Source organism: Oncorhynchus tshawytscha, linkage group LG21 (assembly GCF_018296145.1).
Source record: "Oncorhynchus tshawytscha isolate Ot180627B linkage group LG21, Otsh_v2.0, whole genome shotgun sequence".
NCBI classification, from domain to species: domain Eukaryota; kingdom Metazoa; phylum Chordata; class Actinopteri; order Salmoniformes; family Salmonidae; genus Oncorhynchus; species Oncorhynchus tshawytscha.
In genome coordinates this window covers 42734895-42754599 of record NC_056449.1, presented here as the reverse complement: position 1 = coordinate 42754599, position 19705 = coordinate 42734895, and the positions used below count along the sequence as shown (strand labels likewise).

The 19705-nt window shown below is 42.0% G+C and overlaps 1 protein-coding gene across 2 annotated transcripts in view; it reads left to right on the top strand.

The window, feature by feature from the left end:
* The window catches only part of sncb (synuclein, beta), a 56671-nt gene extending 37879 nt beyond the window's left edge, over positions 1 to 18792 (top strand). Inside the window, exons 3-6 of one of the 2 annotated variants that reach the window (XM_042303553.1) lie at positions 422 to 451; positions 1099 to 1184; positions 13854 to 13937; positions 18750 to 18792. In XM_042303553.1, coding sequence (XP_042159487.1) covers positions 422 to 451; positions 1099 to 1184; positions 13854 to 13937; positions 18750 to 18782 — 233 coding nt within the window. In that variant the 3' untranslated portion in view covers positions 18783 to 18792. The remainder of the gene's footprint in view (positions 1 to 421; positions 452 to 1098; positions 1185 to 13853; positions 13938 to 18749) is intronic. The other variant, XM_042303554.1, reaches the window with a different exon arrangement.
* Positions 18793 to 19705: the final 913 nt, after the last annotated feature.

The following is a 19705-nucleotide window of genomic DNA, read 5'->3' as shown; positions in this document are numbered from 1 at the left end:
GTCTAGTAAGGCATTAGAGGTTTGTTTATATGGTAATGCCTCATTTATTGTCTGTCTAGTAATGCATTAGAGGTTTGTTTATATGGTAATGCCTCATTTACTGTCTGTCTAGTAATGCATTAGAGGTTTGTTTATAAGGTAATGCCTCATTTACTGTCTGTCTAGTAAGGCATTAGAGGTTTGTTTATACGGTAATGCCTCATATGCTGTCTGTGTAGAAAAGAGGAATATGCTGGTAACTCTATTGAGCGTGATAATCATCATTATGTATGGTAATGTAGGATTGGAAGGTAGTAATAATTGATGTTTGATAATAGTGGGGTAATGTAGCATTTTTATGTAGTAAAGACACCATGTATGATAATGGAGGGATATTTTAATGTAGTAACATAAGTAATTTTCTATTTTTCTCTCTTTTCAGGCACCAAGGCCAAAGATGGTGTTGGTTCAGGTGAGCGTATTGTTAAGTCTCTAGGTCAGACACTGACATCAGTGGTACAGTATCACACCAGCAAGATACTTATCCTGGATCAGTTTGACCTGCTTCTGGTGCACAAACCAAACAGGATTAGACTGGTAAAGATACCGTTTAAAACGCTTTAGAGTCAAACTCGGACAACAAACCAAACAGGATTAGACTGGTAAAGATACAACGCCTTAGAGACTAGTGTACTAGAGAACAACAACATCAGTGTATGTGCTTTAATGTGTGTGTGTGTGTGTTTGATGTGTGTTAATAATGTGTGTGTGTGTTAATGTGTGTGTGTGTTAATGTGTGTGTGTGTTAATGTGTGTGTGTGTGTGTTTGTGTTAATAATGTGTGTGTGTGTTAATGTGTGTGTGTGTTAATGTGTGTGTGTTACTGTGCGTGTGTTAATAATGTGTGTTAATGTGTGTGTGTTAATAATGTGTGTTAATGTGTGTGTGTGTTAATGTGTGTGTGTTAATAATGTGTGTTAATGTGTGTTAATGTGTGTGTGTTAATGTGTGTGTGTTAATAATGTGTGTTAATGTGTGTTAATAATGTATGTTAATGTGTGTGTGTGTTAATGTGTGTGTGTTAATAATGTGTGTTAATGTGTGTGTGTGATGATGCAGCAAAGGACCTTGCTGGTGGAGCCATGGGGAATATCGCTGCAGCCACCGGCCTGGGGAAGAAGGACGAGTTCCCATCTGACATGAACGTAAGACTAACACACACACACACACGAACACACACACACACACACAGACACACGACACACATCACCAGCCACTATATCACTATAGAATATCACCAGCCCCTATATCACTATAGACTACCACCAGCCCCTATATCACTATAGAATATCACCAGCCCCTATATCACTATAGACTATCACCATCCCCTATATCACTATAGACTATCACCAGCCCCTATATCACTATAGACTATCACCATCCCCTATATCACTATAGACTATCACCAGCCCCTATATTACTAGTATATAGACTATCACCAGCCCCTATATCACTAGAATATAGACTATCACCAACCCCTATATTACTAGCATATAGACTATCACCAGCCCCTATATCACTAGTATATAGACTATCACCAACCCCTATATTACTAGCATATAGACTATCACCAGCCCCTATATCACTAGTATATAGACTATCACCAACCCCTATATTACTAGTATATAGACTATCACCAGCCCCTATATCACTAGTATATAGACTATCACCAACCCCTATATCACTAGTATATAGACTATCACCAACCCCTATATCACTAGTATATAGACTATCACCATCCCCTATATCACTAGTATATAGACTATCACCAGCCCCTATATCACTATAGACTAGACTGTCACCAGCCCCTATATCACTATAGACTATCACCAGCCCCCATATCACTATAGACTATCACCAGCCCCTAAATCACTATAGACTATCACCAGCCCCCATATCACTATAGACTATCACCAGCCCCTATATCACTTTAGACTATCACCAGCCCCTATATCACTTTAGACTATCACCAGCCCCTATATCACTATAGACTATCACCAGCCCCTATATCACTATAGACTATCACCAGCCCCTATATCACTATAGACTATCACTGCCCCCTATATCACTATAGACTATCACCAGCCCCTATATCACTATAGACTATCACCAGCCCCTATATCACTATAGACTATCACCAGCCCCTATATCACTATAGACTATCACCAGCCCCTATATCACTATAGACTATTACCAGCCCCTATATCACTATAGACTATCACCAGCCCCTATATCACTATAGACTACTACTTTCACCAACCCCTATATTACTAGTATATAGACTATCACCAGCCCCTATATCACTAGTATATAGACTATCACCAACCCCTATATTACTAGTATATAGACTATCACCAGCCCCTTTATCACTAGTATATAGACTATCACCAACCCCTATATCACTAGTATATAGACTATCACCAGCCCCTATATCACTAGTATATAGACTATCACCAGCCCCTATATCACTAGTATATAGACTATCACCAACCCCTATATCACTAGTATATAGACTATCACCATCCCCTATATCACTAGTATATAGACTATCACCAGCCCCTATATCACTATAGACTAGACTATCACCAGCCCCTATATCACTATAGACTATCACCAGCCCCCATATCACTATAGACTATCACCAGCCCCTATATCAATATAGACTATCACCAGCCCCCATATCACTATAGACTATCACCAGCCCCTATATCACTTTAGACTATCACCAGCCCCTATATCACTATAGACTATCACCAGCCCCTATATCACTATAGACTATCACCAGCCCCTATATCACTATAGACTATCACTGCCCCCTATATCACTATAGACTATCACCACCCCCTATATCACTATAGACTATCACCAGCCCCTATATCACTATAGACTATCACCAGCCCCTATATCACTATAGACTATCACCAGCCCCTATATCACTATAGACTATCACCAGCCCCTATATCACTATCGACTATCACCAGCCCCTATATCACTATAGACTATCACCAGCCCCTATATCACTATAGACTATCACCAGCCCCTATATTACTAGTATATAGACTATCACCAGCCCCTATATCACTAGTATATAGACTATCACCAACCCCTATATTACTAGCATATAGACTATCACCAGCCCCTATATCACTATAGACTATCACCAGCCCCTACATCATTATAGTCTCTATAACTGTTGGTTAATGGCTAATGTTTAACATGACAACAATTGTAAACACTACAGTGAAAAGTCTTGGCATATAATTAAAACGTTCAAAAAATATTAAATCATCTCTGTAGGTTTGGCGCTATATATTCGTTTGTGCATGGCTACAGAAGACTATTGCTTGGGTCTCTAAAATGTCATAAACTTGACTGTTTATGAAATAAAAAGGCCAGCATTTCATAACCTTGACTATATAAAAGTTGATATGTTGATATACTTCAGTTGGCTGCCATATGACTGGTTTCACATTTGTCTCCAGCGATCATAAGGTCAAATAAATCTAAAATAATTATATTTACAATTCCCTTATCCAAGCGGTTTCCTCATTTACCTCTCTCTTATGAAGGGGTATTACAGTATGAATAGCTGGTGAATAGCAGCATGCAGTTATCATGAGGTGAGATTCTAGATTGATGTTCCTTTATATTCACAATGCCCTTATCCAACCAGCTTCCTCATTTACCCAGCTCTAATCAATAGCTCTAATCAATAGCTCTAATCAATATCTCTAATCAATATCTCTAATCAATATCTCTAATCAATATCTCTAATCAATAGCTCTAATCAATAGCTCTAATCAATATCTCTAATCAATAGCTCTAATCAATATCTCTAATCAATAGCTCTAATCAATAGCTCTAAACAATAGCTCTAATCAATAGCTCTAATCAATAGCTCTAATCAATATCTCTAATCAATAGCTCTAATCAATAGCTCTAATCAATAGCTCTAATCAATAGCTCTAAACAATAGCTCTAATCAATAGCTCTAATCAATAGCTCTAATCAATATCTCTAATCAATATCTCTAATCAATATCTCTAATCAATAGCTCTAAACAATAGCTCTAATCAATAGCTCTAATCAATAGCTCTAATCAATATCTCTAATCAATAGCTCTAATCAATAGCTCTAATCAATAGCTCTAATCAATATCTCTAATCAATAGCTCTAATCAATATCTCTAATCAATAGCTCTAATCAATATCTCTAATCAATAGCTCTAATCAATAGCTCTAATCAATATCTCTAATCAATATCTCTAATCAATAGCTCTAATCAATAGCTCTAATCAATAGCTCTAATCAATATCTCTAATCAATAGCTCTAATCAATAGCTCTAATCAGTATCTCTAATCAATAGCTCTAATCAATAGTTCTAATCAATAGCTCTAATCAATATCTCTAATCAATAGCTCTAATCAATAGCTCTAATCAATAGCTCTAATCAATATCTCTAATCAATAGCTCTAATCAATATCTCTAATCAATATCTCTAATCAATATCTCTAATCAATAGCTCTAATCAATATCTCTAATCAATAGCTCTAATCAATATCTCTAATCAATATCTCTAATCAATAGCTCTAATCAATAGCTCTAATCAATAGCTCTAAACAATAGCTCTAATCAATAGCTCTAATCAATAGCTCTAATCAATATCTCTAATCAATATCTCTAATCAATATCTCTAATCAATAGCTCTAATCAATAGCCCTAATCAATATCTCTAATCAATAGCTCTAATCAATATCTCTAATCAATATCTCTAATCAATAGCTCTAATCAATATCTCTAATCAATAGCTCTAATCAATAGCTCTAATCAATAGCTCTAATCAATATCTCTAATCAATATCTCTCTAATCAATAGCTCTAATCAATATCTCTAATCAATAGCTCTAATCAAGCTCTAATCAAGCTCTAATCAATATCTCTAATCAATAGCTCTAATCAATAGCTCTAATCAATAGCTCTAATCAATAGCTCTAATCAATAGCTCTAATCAATATCTCTAATCAATATCTCTAATCAATATCTCTAATCAATAGCTCTAATCAATAGCTCTAATCAATATCTCTAATCAATAGCTCTAATCAATATCTCTAATCAATATCTCTAATCAATAGCTCTAAACAATAGCTCTAATCAATATCTCTAATCAATAGCTCTAATCAATATCTCTAATCAATATCTCTAAACAATAGCTCTAATCAATATCTCTAATCAATATCTCTAATCAATATCTCTAATCAATATCTCTAAACAATAGCTCTAATCAATATCTCTAAACAATAGCTCTAATCAATATCTCTAATCAATAGCTCTAATCAATATCTCTAATCAATATCTTGCACAGAGAGAAAAGTTCCATTTACGGTCGATTAACTCAGGTCAGAATTCTCCCCATAGAGTCTAGGGTCCATTAACACCCCATAGAGTCTAGGGTCCATTAAGACCCCTATAGAGTCTAGGGTCCATTAAGACCCCATAGAGTCTAGGGTCCATTAAGACCCCATAGAGTCTAGGGTCCATTAAGACCCCATAGAGTCTAGGGTCCATTAAGTCAAATGGAATGAATTAAAAATAATCTCATTGTTCTTTTTTTCATTAATTTTGCAATTTTCTCTTGAACGATATGATCTATTAGCAATGGTGTGGTACTGTATGTCTGCTGTCTTACAAGCTCTGACCCAACTCTGTGGTACTGTATGTCTGCTGTCTTACAAGCTCTGACCCAACTCTGTGGTACTGTATGTCTGCTGTCTTACAAGCTCTGACCCAACTCTGTGGTACTGTATGTCTGCTGTCTTACAAGCTCTGACCCAACTCTGTGGTACTGTATGTCTGCTGTCTTACAAGGCCTGACCCAACTTTGTGGTACTGTATGTTTGCTGTCTTACAAGCTCTGACCCAACTCTGTGGTACTGTATGTCTGCTGTCTTACAAGCTCTGACCCAACTCTGTGGTACTGTATGTCTGCTGTCTTACAAGCTCTGACCCAACTCTGTGGTACTGTATGTCTGCTGTCTTACAAGCTCTGACCCAACTCTGTGGTACTGTATGTCTGCTGTCTTACAAGCTCTGACCCAACTCTGTGGTACTGTATGTCTGCTGTCTTACAAGCTCTGACCCAACTTTGTGGTACTGTATGTTTGCTGTCTTACAAGCTCTGACCCAACTCTGTGGTACTGTATGTCTGCTGTCTTACAAGCTCTGACCCAACTCTGTGGTACTGTATGTCTGCTGTCTTACAAGCTCTGACCCAACTCTGTGGTACTGTATGTCTGCTGTCTCAAGCTCTGACCCAACTCTGTGGTCTGTATGTCTGCTGTCAAGCTCTGACCCAACTGGTACTGTATGTCTGCTGTCTTACAAGCTCTGACCCAACTCTGTGGTACTGTATGTCTGCTGTCTTACAAGCTCTGACCCAACTCTGTGGTACTGTATGTCTGCTGTCTTACAAGCTCTGACCCAACTCTGTGGTACTGTATGTCTGCTGTCTTACAAGCTCTGACCCAACTCTGTGGTACTGTATGTCTGCTGTCTTACAAGCTCTGACCCAACTTTGTGGTACTGTATGTTTGCTGTCTTACAAGCTCTGACCCAACTCTGTGGTACTGTATGTCTGCTGTCTTACAAGCTCTGACCCAACTCTGTGGTACTGTATGTCTGCTGTCTTACAAGCTCTGACCCAACTCTGTGGTACTGTATGTCTGCTGTCTTACAAGCTCTGACCCAACTCTGTGGTACTGTATGTCTGCTGTCTTACAAGCTCTGACCCAACTCTGTGGTACTGTATGTCTGCTGTCTTACAAGCTCTGACCCAACTCTGTGGTACTGTATGTCTGCTGTCTTACAAGCTCTGACCCAACTCTGTGGTACTGTATGTCTGCTGTCTTACAAGCTCTGACCCAACTCTGTGGTACTGTATGTCTGCTGTCTTACAAGCTCTGACCCAACTTTGTGGTACTGTATGTTTGCTGTCTTACAAGCTCTGACCCAACTCTGTGGTACTGTATGTCTGCTGTCTTACAAGCTCTGACCCAACTCTGTGGTACTGTATGTCTGCTGTCTTACAAGCTCTGACCCAACTCTGTGGTACTGTATGTCTGCTGTCTTACAAGCTCTGACCCAACTCTGTGGTACTGTATGTCTGCTGTCTTACAAGCTCTGACCCAACTCTGTGGTACTGTATGTCTGCTGTCTTACAAGCTCTGACCCAACTCTGTGGTACTGTATGTCTGCTGTCTTACAAGCTCTGACCCAACTCTGTGGTACTGTATGTCTGCTGTCTTACAAGGCCTGACCCAACTTTGTGGTACTGTATGTTTGCTGTCTTACAAGCTCTGACCCAACTCTGTGGTACTGTATGTCTGCTGTCTTACAAGCTCTGACCCAACTCTGTGGTACTGTATGTCTGCTGTCTTACAAGCTCTGACCCAACTCTGTGGTACTGTATGTCTGCTGTCTTACAAGCTCTGACCCAACTCTGTGGTACTGTATGTCTGCTGTCTTACAAGCTCTGACCCAACTCTGTGGTACTGTATGTCTGCTGTCTTACAAGCTCTGACCCAACTTTGTGGTACTGTATGTTTGCTGTCTTACAAGCTCTGACCCAACTCTGTGGTACTGTATGTCTGCTGTCTTACAAGCTCTGACCCAACTCTGTGGTACTGTATGTCTGCTGTCTTACAAGCTCTGACCCAACTCTGTGGTACTGTATGTCTGCTGTCTTACAAGCTCTGACCCAACTCTGTGGTACTGTATGTCTGCTGTCTTACAAGCTCTGACCCAACTCTGTGGTACTGTATGTCTGCTGTCTTACAAGCTCTGACCCAACTCTGTGGTACTGTATGTCTGCTGTCTTACAAGCTCTGACCCAACTCTGTGGTACTGTATGTCTGCTGTCTTACAAGCTCTGACCCAACTCTGTGGTACTGTATGTCTGCTGTCTTACAAGCTCTGACCCAACTTTGTGGTACTGTATGTTTGCTGTCTTACAAGCTCTGACCCAACTCTGTGGTACTGTATGTCTGCTGTCTTACAAGCTCTGACCCAACTCTGTGGTACTGTATGTCTGCTGTCTTACAAGCTCTGACCCAACTCTGTGGTACTGTATGTCTGCTGTCTTACAAGCTCTGACCCAACTCTGTGGTACTGTATGTCTGCTGTCTTACAAGCTCTGACCCAACTCTGTGGTACTGTATGTCTGCTGTCTTACAAGCTCTGACCCAACTCTGTGGTACTGTATGTCTGCTGTCTTACAAGCTCTGACCCAACTCTGTGGTACTGTATGTCTGCTGTCTTACAAGCTCTGACTGTGGTACCAACCCAACTCTGGTACTGTATGTCTGCTGTCTTACAAGCTCTGACCCAACTTTGTGGTACTGTATGTTTGCTGTCTGTGGTTACAAGCTCTGACCCAACTCTGTGGTACTGTATGTCTGCTGTCTTACAAGCTCTGACCCAACTCTGTGGTACTGTATGTCTGCTGTCTTACAAGCTCTGACCCAACTCTGTGGTACTGTATGTCTGCTGTCTTACAAGCTCTGACCCAACTCTGTGGTACTGTATGTCTGCTGTCTTACAAGCTCTGACCCAACTCTGTGGTACTGTATGTCTGCTGTCTTACAAGCTCTGACCCAACTTTGTGGTACTGTATGTTTGCTGTCTTACAAGCTCTGACCCAACTCTGTGGTACTGTATGTCTGCTGTCTTACAAGCTCTGACCCAACTCTGTGGTACTGTATGTCTGCTGTCTTACAAGCTCTGACCCAACTCTGTGGTACTGTATGTCTGCTGGCTCTGACCCAACTCTGTGGTACTGTATGTCTGCTGTCTTACAAGCTCTGACCCAACTCTGTGGTACTGTATGTCTGCTGTCTTACAAGCTCTGACCCAACTCTGTGGTACTGTATGTCTGCTGTCTTACAAGCTCTGACCCAACTCTGTGGTACTGTATGTCTGCTGTCTTACAAGCTCTGACCCAACTCTGTGGTACTGTATGTCTGCTGTCTTACAAGCTCTGACCCAACTCTGTGGTACTGTATGTCTGCTGTCTTACAAGCTCTGACCCAACTCTGTGGTACTGTATGTCTGCTGTCTTACAAGCTCTGACCCAACTCTGTGGTACTGTATGTCTGCTGTCTTACAAGCTCTGACCCAACTCTGTGGTACTGTATGTCTGCTGTCTTACAAGCTCTGACCCAACTCTGTGGTACTGTATGTCTGCTGTCTTACAAGCTCTGACCCAACTCTGTGGTACTGTATGTCTGCTGTCTTACAAGCTCTGACCCAACTCTGTGGTACTGTATGTCTGCTGTCTTACAAGCTCTGACCCAACTCTGTGGTACTGTATGTCTGCTGTCTTACAAGCTCTGACCCAACTCTGTGGTACTGTATGTCTGCTGTCTTACAAGCTCTGACCCAACTCTGTGGTTGTGGTACTGTATGTTCTGCTGTCTTACAAGCTCTGACCCAACTCTGTGGTACTGTATGTCTGCTGTCTTACAAGCTCTGACCCAACTCTGTGGTACTGTATGTCTGCTGTCTTACAAGCTCTGACCCAACTCTGTGGTACTGTATGTCTGCTGTCTTACAAGCTCTGACCCAACTCTGTGGTACTGTATGTCTGCTGTCTTACAAGCTCTGACCCAACTCTGTGGTACTGTATGTCTGCTGTCTTACAAGCTCTGACCCAACTCTGTGGTACTGTATGTCTGCTGTCTTACAAGTACTGTGGTACTGTATGTCTGCTGTCTTACAAGCTCTGACCCAACTCTGTGGTACTGTATGTCTGCTGTCTTACAAGCTCTGACCCAACTCTGTGGTACTGTATGTCTGCTGTCTTACAAGCTCTGACCCAACTCTGTGGTACTGTATGTCTGCTGTCTTACAAGCTCTGACCCAACTCTGTGGTACTGTATGTCTGCTGTCTTACAAGCTCTGACCCAACTCTGTGGTACTGTATGTCTGCTGTCTTACAAGCTCTGACCCAACTCTGTGGTACTGTATGTCTGCTGTCTTACAAGCTCTGACCCAACTCTGTGGTACTGTATGTCTGCTGTCTTACAAGCTCTGACCCAACTCTGTGGTACTGTATGTCTGCTGTCTTACAAGCTCTGACCCAACTCTGCTATTTTGGCGTTTATCTTTTCTTGCATCAAATGTATCCCCTTGTAATTTTTCTGTGATCGACAAGAACAGTTGAACATCAGATCGGCAGTTACTAACTTCAATTCCGAATTCAACTTCAACCGAGTTCAACCGAGTTCTGGTCTCTTTGTGTAATTCCGACCCAATGTTTTGGGCTATCCAACAGGAAACGGTCTGGGGGGAAAAAAGGTAGGAGAGGGGAAGCCACCTCTTCCCTCCGTTCTATTGGCCGATGTATAGTCTCTTGATAATGAGATGTATGATCTCTGATCGTGGATTGGCTGTCAAAGGGACTCTCATAACTGTATTATGATCTATCCAACGCCGTGGATTTTCCATTCACCAAGCAGACAGGAGATTTGATTGAAGGAAATCTAGAGGGTGGAGGGATATGCCTCTTCATCAACAGAACATGTTGTTCTTACTCTAACGTAGTGGAAGACTCAATCCATTGTCCACCCATCTTAGAATACCTAATGGTCAAATGTCGACCCATCTACTGCCCAATAGAGTTTTCATCTGTTATCGTGACTGCTTCCGAAAGTACTCATACCCCTTGACTTATTCCACAATTTGTTGTTACACCCTGAATTTAAAATGTATATCTATAAATAAATCTCACCCATCTACAAACAATAACCCATAATGATGAAGTGAAAACATGTTTTTTTCTCTCGATTTTTTTGCTAAATTAAATACAAAAATATCTTATTTACATACGTTTTCACACAACTGAGTCAATACTTTGTAGAAGCACCTTTGGCAGCGATTACAGCTTTGAGTCATCTTGGGTATGTCTGTATCAGCGTTGAGTCGTCTTGGGTATGTCTGTATCAGCGTTGAGTCGTCTTGGGTATATCTGTATCAGCGTTGAGTCGTCTTGGGTATGTCTGTATCAGCTTTGAGTCATCTTGGGTATGTCTGTATCAGCTTTGAGTCGTCTTGGGTATGTCTGTATCAGCTTTGAGTCGTCTTGGGTATGTCTGTATCAGCGTTGAGTCGTCTTGGGTATGTCTGGATCAGCTTTGAGTCGTCTTGGGTATGTCTGTATCAGCTTTGAGTCGTCTTGGGTATGTCTGTATCAGCTTTGAGTCGTCTTGGGTACGTCTGTATCAGCTTTGAGTCGTCTTGGGTATGTCTGAATCAGCTTTGAGTCATCTTGGGTATGTCTGGATCAGCTTTGAGTCATCTTGGGTATGTCTGGATCAGCTTTGAGTCATCTTGGGTATGTCTGGATCAGCTTTGAGTCGTCATGGGTATGTCTGTATCTGCTTTGCACATCTGGATTTGGGAATTTTCTCCCATTCTTCCTTGCAGATTTTCTCATTCTCCGTTAAATTAGATGAGGAGTGGCAATGATCAGCAATCTTCAAGTCCTTCCACAGATTTTCAATGGGATTGAAGTCTAGGATTTGGCAGGGCCACTCACTCTTGTTCTGAAGCCATTCCAGCATTGCTTTAGCTGTATGGTTGGGGTCATTGTCCTGTTGAAAGGTAAATCGCCACAGTCTAAGGTCGTTTGCTCTCTGGAGCAGGTTCTCATTAAGGCTTTGCCTGTATTTGGCTCCATTCATTGTTCCCTCCATCCTTACCAGTCTCCCAGTCCCTACTGCTGAAAAGCATCCCCATATCATGATGCTGCCATCACCATGCTTCATGGTAGGGATGGTGTTAGACAGGTGATGAGCTGTGCCTGTTGTTGTTTTTTCTCCAGATATAGCGCTTTGCATTCAGGCCGAAGAGTTCAATTTGTGTCTTATCAAACCACATAATATTTTGCCTTATGCTCTCAAAGTCTTTCAGGTGCCTCTTTGCAAACTCCAGACATGTTGTCGTGTATCTTTGTCTCAGGAGTAGTGTCCATCTGGCCACTCTCCCATAAATCCCAGATTGGTGAAGTGCTGTAGAGACTGTTCTCCTTCTGGCAGGTTCTCCCATATCACCCGAGGAACTCTGTTGGTGTGGTCATTGGGTTCTTGGTCATCTCCCTGACCAAGGTCTTTGTTGCCAGGCTGCTCGGTTTGGTTGGACAGCCAGGTCTTGGCAGAGTATGTGTAGTTCCATATTTCTTTCCATTTCCTAATGATGACGACCACTGTGCTTTTGGAAACTTTCAATACTCTAGAAATGGTTTAATACCGTTCCCCAGATATATGGCTCTTCACAATTCTATCTCAGAGATTTACGGACACTTCCTTGGACTTCATGGTATAGTTCCTGCTCTGTCAACTGTGGGACCTTTATATATACAGGTGTGTTTCTTACTAAATCATGTCCAAAAAAATGTAATTAGCCACAGGTGGACTCCAATCAAGTTGTAGTGACATCTCAAGGATGATCAAAGGAAATTGGTTGCACCTGAGCTCAATTTCGAGTATCAAACCAAAGGGGTTGATATTCTTATGTAAAATGTACATTTATGACATTATTATTATAATGATATAATTATTATTATTATTACATGGAAAGGGGCCATGTACCGTCAAATCTTGGGTGAAAACCTCCTTCCCTCAGCCAGGGCATTGAAAACGGGTCGTGGATTTGTATTCCAGCATGAAAATGACCCAAAACACACAGCCAAGACAACAAAGGAGAGGCTCAATAAGAAGCACATTAAGGTCCTGGAGCTGCCTAGCCAGTCTCCAGACGTTAATCACATAGAAAATCTGTGGAGGGAGCTGAAGGTTCAAGTTGCCAAACGTCAGCCTCGAAACCTTAATGACTTGGAGAAGATCTGCAAAGAGGAGTGGGACAAAATCCCTCCTGAGATGTGTGCAAACCTGGTGGCCAACTACAAGAAACGTCTGACCTCTGATTGTCAACAAGGGTTTTGCCACCAAGTACTAAGTCATGTTTTGCAGAGTGGTCAAATACTTAATTCCCTCATTAAAATGCAAATCAAATTATAACATTTTGACATGCGTTTTTCTGGATTTTTTTGTTGTTATTCTGTCTTTCACTGTTCAAATAAACCTACCATTACAATTATAGACTGATCATTTCTTTGTCACTGGGCAAACGTACAGAATCAGCAGGGGATCAAATACTTTTTTCCCTCACTGTAGGTGTTCTTGGGCACAGGGACTATGATGGTCTGCTGCTTAAAACATGTAGGTATTACAGACTCGGTCAGGGTGAGTTTGAACATGTCAGTGAAGACATGTGCCAATTGGTCAGCGCATGATCAGAGTACACGTCCTGGTAATCCGTCTGACCCTGAGGCCTTGTGAATGTTGACCTAAGTAAAGGTCTTACTCACATCGACCTATGCAGAGTGTGATCACACAGTCGTCCGGAACAGCTGATGCTCTCATGCATGCTTCAGTGTTGCTTGCCTCAAAATGAGCATAGAAGTAGTTTAGCTCGTCTGGCAGACTCGTGTCACTAAGCAGCCCTCGGATTCCCTTTGTAGTCCGTATGATCCCATTATCATCAGGAGGCCAAAGCACTGTTTCCTGCCTCCTGTACTGGACTATCTCTCCCTAACAGTTTACTATTTATTTATTTCCTTGTTTGTAAAATGAAAAGTAGTGTTGTGGTGAAATAGGACGTGTGTTCGTTTTGTTTTACAATTGTCTGTCTGTGTGTGTGTGTGTGTGTGTGTGTGTGTGTGTGTGTGTGTGTGTGTGTGTGTGTGTGTGTGTGTGTCCACAGCCTGAGGAGTATGGGCAGGAGGCCATGGAAGGAGAACCACAGGGAGATCAGCAGGAGGGAGAGACATATGACGAGAACCAGCAGGTAAGTGGGACACACACACACACACACACACACACATACACACAAACACACACGCACACTAGAGCCGTGAATATTAAGCCCGAGCCCTACCCAGGCGTGATTGCTTCTGCCAATTTTAAGGCCCGGCCCTGCCCAAAACCCCAAATATTTGAGTAAATCCACTCGCTCCCTGCGCTCAGCTCGCTCTGTGTGCTCTCTGCTCATGGCGCTCTCAGTCTGTGAGTATCCATAGCAACGGCTCCTCAATGAAGAGGCAGGAGAGAGCAGTGAGCTGGAAGCTACATTTCATCACTCTAAAAATCACGGAACATGATGCTTTTCTGTGAAATAATCTTCTTTCTGTGAAGCACTTCTGACACCATGCTATGATCTGACACCATGCTATGATCTGACACCATGCTATGATCTGACACCATGCTATGATCTGACACCATGCTATGATCTGACACCATGCTATGATCTGACACCATGCTATGATCTTAGTCAGATAAGATTGACTGTACTGAGCAGCAGAGCACGAGCAAATGAGCTTCAAAATGTTAGTGTTGAATTTAGTGATATCCGAGCCCTAACCCAATGTATAATATCTGGGTTCTGTCGGGCTTGGGTAAGCAGAGCTCTAACACACCCACATAGTGTCAGGGGTAAAGTGTTACAACAGAAAATCGTTATGTAATAATATTACTTTTATGCGTAATGGAGTATTATAACGCGTTACTGCCTTTAAATATTACCATATTATTACAGCTACATTTTCTAGTAACGTACCCGCTACTTTCAGAAAGCATTTCCTTTCCAGGCTCGGTGTTTCCCTGATCCAATCTCCACTTGTTTCCTCATTTAGTTATCAAGCGAGAGCGGAGAGAAAAAACAGTTTGGAGAATGTGATGACAGTATGTCCATAAAAATGGAAAAACGGCGCAACTCTTTTCTTTGCCATTGGTTGCTTCTGTTATAGCGAAGACTTATTCGTCCAGATGATCCATTTTCACAACATATTGTATAGAGACAGAAAGGGAATTGTTGTATTTCGATGGTTGACATTACAGAAAGGTAGGCCGATATTTTTCTCGTAATGAAAAAACAGCGTGGATGAAAAAAACAGCGCTTGTAGTCTACATTTCATGAGCGCATATGAAGTTGTCTTGTGTCGTGGAGTGGCTACATGCGGATTCTCGTATAGGCTAATCTTTCCCGCAAATGTAGCCTACTCCAAAATTCTGAATTAAATACAGAACATCAGACTACACCATTTAGGTAATAAACGTTGTGACCAAGATATTTCTGATTTGGTTGAAGATTATTTTCCAATTAATTTAGTGACATATGGTGCCTACATTTGGTAGAGAGCACACGGCATGCCTTCACTCCCTCCGACAGTCAAACAAAACCGTTTCGAGTTTTTAAAAACAACTTTTGTTCCATGTAATGCCTAATATGGAATAAACTACTTTATCAAGCAACAAATCCAAACTACACACACACACACACACACACACACACTAGGACTTGGTCAAATTCGTGTAAAATACTTGCACTTGGTTTGTCTTAGGGTTTTGCACTTTTGGGACTATTCCATTTGTTGCTATTGTACCGGAGAAACTAAACAGTAGAACTCTGTGAGTTGGCGCTTGGTCTCTCTCTCAATAGGTTTAGACATTTTTTTATATTTTGTATACAGTAACAGTCAAAGTTTGGACCTAAGGTATAGTATTCATTCCAGGGTTTATCTTTATTTTTTTAAACTATTTTCTACATTGTAGAATAGTAGTGAAAACAAACTATGAAACTACACGAATGGAATCATGTAGTAAACAAAAATGTGTTAAACAAATCAAAATATATTTTATATTTGAGATTCTTCAAAGTAGCCACCCTTTGCCTTGATGACAGCTTTGCACACTCTGTCAAATGCCAGATAGACAGGCGGGCACAGCCCCTCCAATATGGTGTGTGTGTGTGTGTGTGTGTGTCTCAGTGGTTGAGACAGATGGTTATTTTGGGAAGGCAGCTCTCAAGGGCAAAACAAACTGTCCTGAATGGATTCATTTCTCAAGGGCAAAAAACACAGAGTACCGAATCAATTCATCTGGAACCTGAGAATCAGCAGGGAACCAATGACGAATCAAATAATCTCAATGGAGTAATCTTAAACGAACGGTTCAGAACCAATTCAGTGGTTTATTAACTGTGATGTTCTCCTGCCCTACATGAATATTTGACTCCATTAAACTCCTTTCTGTTTAACGCAAATGACTCCTGTAATATTACACTAAAATATCATGACGGATAGGGAGGTATGTATTCCATATTCCTCCCTATCCTTCCTCATCCCTCTCTATTTCTCCCTTTTCCAGATCATTCTTTATCTCCATCCTTGTCTCTCTCTCCTGTTTCTCTCTCTCTTTCTCTCTCAACCTCCACCATCCCCCTATTGCTCTCGCCTCCTCCCCCTTCTCCTCTGCCTCCACGTCTCTCCCTCTCTCTGTCTCTCTCTCTCTGTCTCTCTCTCTCTCTCTCCCTCTCCCTCCCTCTCTCTCTCTGTCTCTCTCTGTCTCTCTCTCTGTCTCTCTCTCTCCCTCCCTCCCTCTCCCTCCCTATCTCTCTCTGTCTCTCTCTCTGTCTCTCTCTCTCTCTCTCTCTCTCTCTCTCTCTCTCTCTCTCTCTCTCCCTCTCTCTCTCTCTCTCTCTCTCTCTCTCTCTCTCTCCCTCTCTCTCTCTCTCTCTCTCTCTCTCTCTCTGTCTCTCTGTCTCTCTCTACCCTCTCTCTCTCTCTCCCTCTCCCTCCCCTCTCTCTCTCTGTCTCTCTCTCTCTCTCTCTCTCCCTCTCACTCTTTTTAGCTGAACGGGGTGTGGTGGTGATGACATCAGAGTTGCAATGCATTATGGGTAGTGTCAGAGGATTCCCTGTGTTGCTGTAAACAACATGGAGCCTTTCTGTACAGCTGATCTGCCTGAGGGGGTGGGCGACTCCAGTCCTCGTGAGCCTGATTGGTGTCACAGTTTTACCCCCAGGTCCCCAGCTAACACACCTGAGTCCAATAATCACCTAATCGCGATCTTCAGTTTAGAATATGACTTGATTAATCAGCTGTGTTTGCTAGAGATGGAGAAAAATGGTAACACCAATCAGGCAGTCGAGGACTGGAGTTGCCCACCCCTGATCTAAACACAGCAGACACAGTGAGGATGTGGATGTAATATGTGTCCCAACCACACATTCTTTTCCATAGATAAATTACTTGAAGGCATCATTATATGAGTAGCAGTGTCTGTTAACCTGAAGATGTTAGAGCTAGTATACTAATGAGAGGATGCTACTAATGCGTCTGTTCTGTTTCCTTGGAGCAGCTCTTATAGTTTACGTTAGCTAGTGCTGCCCTCTGGTGGATAAATTCAAAGTAATTAACACTGGACTGAAGCTGATAATATTGTCAGCGGTCGGTCGGGAGTCCCGGTCGGTCGGGAGTCGCGGTCGGTCGGGAGTCGCGGTCGGTCGGGAGTCACGGTGGTCGGGAGTCCCGGTCGGTCGGGAGTCAAAGGTCGGTCAGGAGTCGAGGTTCGGTCGGGAGTCCCGGTCGGTCGGGAGTCGCGGTAACGTTGGAGTCGCGGTCGGTCGGGAGACCCGGTCGGTTAAAAAGGGAGTCACGGTCGGTCGGGAGTCGCGGTCGGTCAGGAGTCATTTGTCGGTCGGGAGTCACGGTCGGTCAGGAGTCGCGGTCGGTCGGGAGTCCCTGTTGGTCGGGACTCAAACCCGACTCCGGTCAAAGAGATCCAAAGATCTTGAGGAGGTTGCTAGATGTTGTGTTTGAGGTCGCTCTAACGTTGTACTCGTTATACTGTAGTGTAATGATCCTTTTTCCCCTGTCAGGTTAAAAAGAGGACAGTGTGTCCTTATTGCCAGGTTGTCTTCATCTGATTTGTCTCGTTAGATGACTCTGGGCAAGAGCTTTTCTGATGAGATCCAACAACTCCACTTATGTCTGTTTCTTCCATAATTCTGCTTATGTGAACTCTGTATCTGTCCCAAATAGAATCCTGTGAAGGGAATAGGGACCCAGAAACTGTGTCTCTCTCTCCTCTCTATTTAAATACTGTCTCTCTCTCTCCTCTCTATTTAAATACTGTCTCTCTCTCTCTCCTCTCTATTTAAATACTGTCTCTCTCTCTCTCCTCTCTATTTAAATACTGTCTCTCTCTCTCCTCTCTATTTAAATACTGTCTCCCTCTCTGAGCTCTGTCTCTCTCTCCTCTCTATTTAAATACTGTCTCCCTCTCTCTGAGCTCTGTCTCTCTCTCCTCTCTATTTAAATACTGTCTCCCTCTCTCTGAGCTCTGTCTCTCTCTCCTCTCTATTTAAATACTGTCTCCCTCTCTCTGAGCTCTGTCTCTCTCTCCTCTCTATTTAAATACTGTCTCCCTCTCTGAGCTCTGTCTCTCTCTCCTCTCTATTTAAATACTGTCTCCCTCTCTCTGAGCTGTCTCTCTCTCTCTATTTAAATACTGTCTCCTTCTCTCTGAGCTGTCTCTCTCTCTCTATTTAAATACTGTCTCCCTCTCTCTGAGCTCTCTCTCTCTCTCTATTTAAATACTGTCTCCCTCTCTCTGAGCTCTGTCTCTCTCTCTATTTAAATACTGTCTCCCTCTCTCTGAGCTCTGTCTCTCTCTCTATTTAAATACTGTCTCCCTCTCTCTGAGCTCTGTCTCTCTCTCTCTATTTAAATACTGTCCCTCTCTCTGAGCTCTGTCTCTCTCTCTCTATTTAAATACTGTCCCTCTCTCTGAGCTCTGTGTCTCTCTCTTCTCTCCAAGGAGCAGGGCCAGGACTACGAACAAGAAGCATAAAAACCATCACTGCAAATCTCCATCCAACCAGCAGCACAATTTATTACAACAAAAAGGACAAACGCCGAAAGTACCACAATAATACAAATCTAATCCTGTTGCAAAAAAAAAAAACAAAAAAAAAAACACAAACAAGAATTGTTCTTCCTTCGTCTTGAAGACGAATCTTTTATGATAATCGATGCTGTATTGTAAATGTCCTGTTACTGCTGTAATGTGTTGGGTCGTGTAGTTGTTTCTTGAGGTGTAGAAGAGCCGCCCGCTGTCTCGAGTCTCGTTTCCTTGATTCCCTCCCAATGGAACGAGACCCCCGGACCAGGCCTATGGCTTGTGACCATAGAAATACAATCCATAGAACAGGCCTCCCCATTCAAGACTGGACTCTATTTCTATGCGTGTGACTCTTTGTGTGTTTCTGTATTTATAAATGTGAGATAATAATAGGTGTATTTTTCTCATCTTCCAACAACGACGTTGGGAGCGAAAGAAAATTATCAATCCGGTTGCAAACAGATATGACTACTACCAATAATATTCTATAAGTGTGTACAATGCCTGTTTGTGGGTTCTCTCTTTTGAATTTACTTTTGGAGCAAGTTTTTATTTATTTAACATATTTTTACGTCAGAGTTTTATACATTGTATCTTTATAGTTGCTTGTGAAATCATTCTGGTGGAACTATCTGTTAGAAATGGATAAACTACATGTGTGTGTGTGTGTTTGTGTGTGTTTGTGTGTTTGTGTGTGTGTTTGTGTGTGTGTGTGTTTGTATGTGTGTGTTTGTATGTGTGTTTGTATGTGTGTGTTTGTGTGTGTGTGTGCTTGTGTGTGTGTGTGTTTGTGTGTGTGTTTGTGTGTGTTTGTGTGTGTGTGTTTGTGTGTTTGTTTGTGTGTGTGTGTGTGTTTGTGTGTGTGTGTGTTT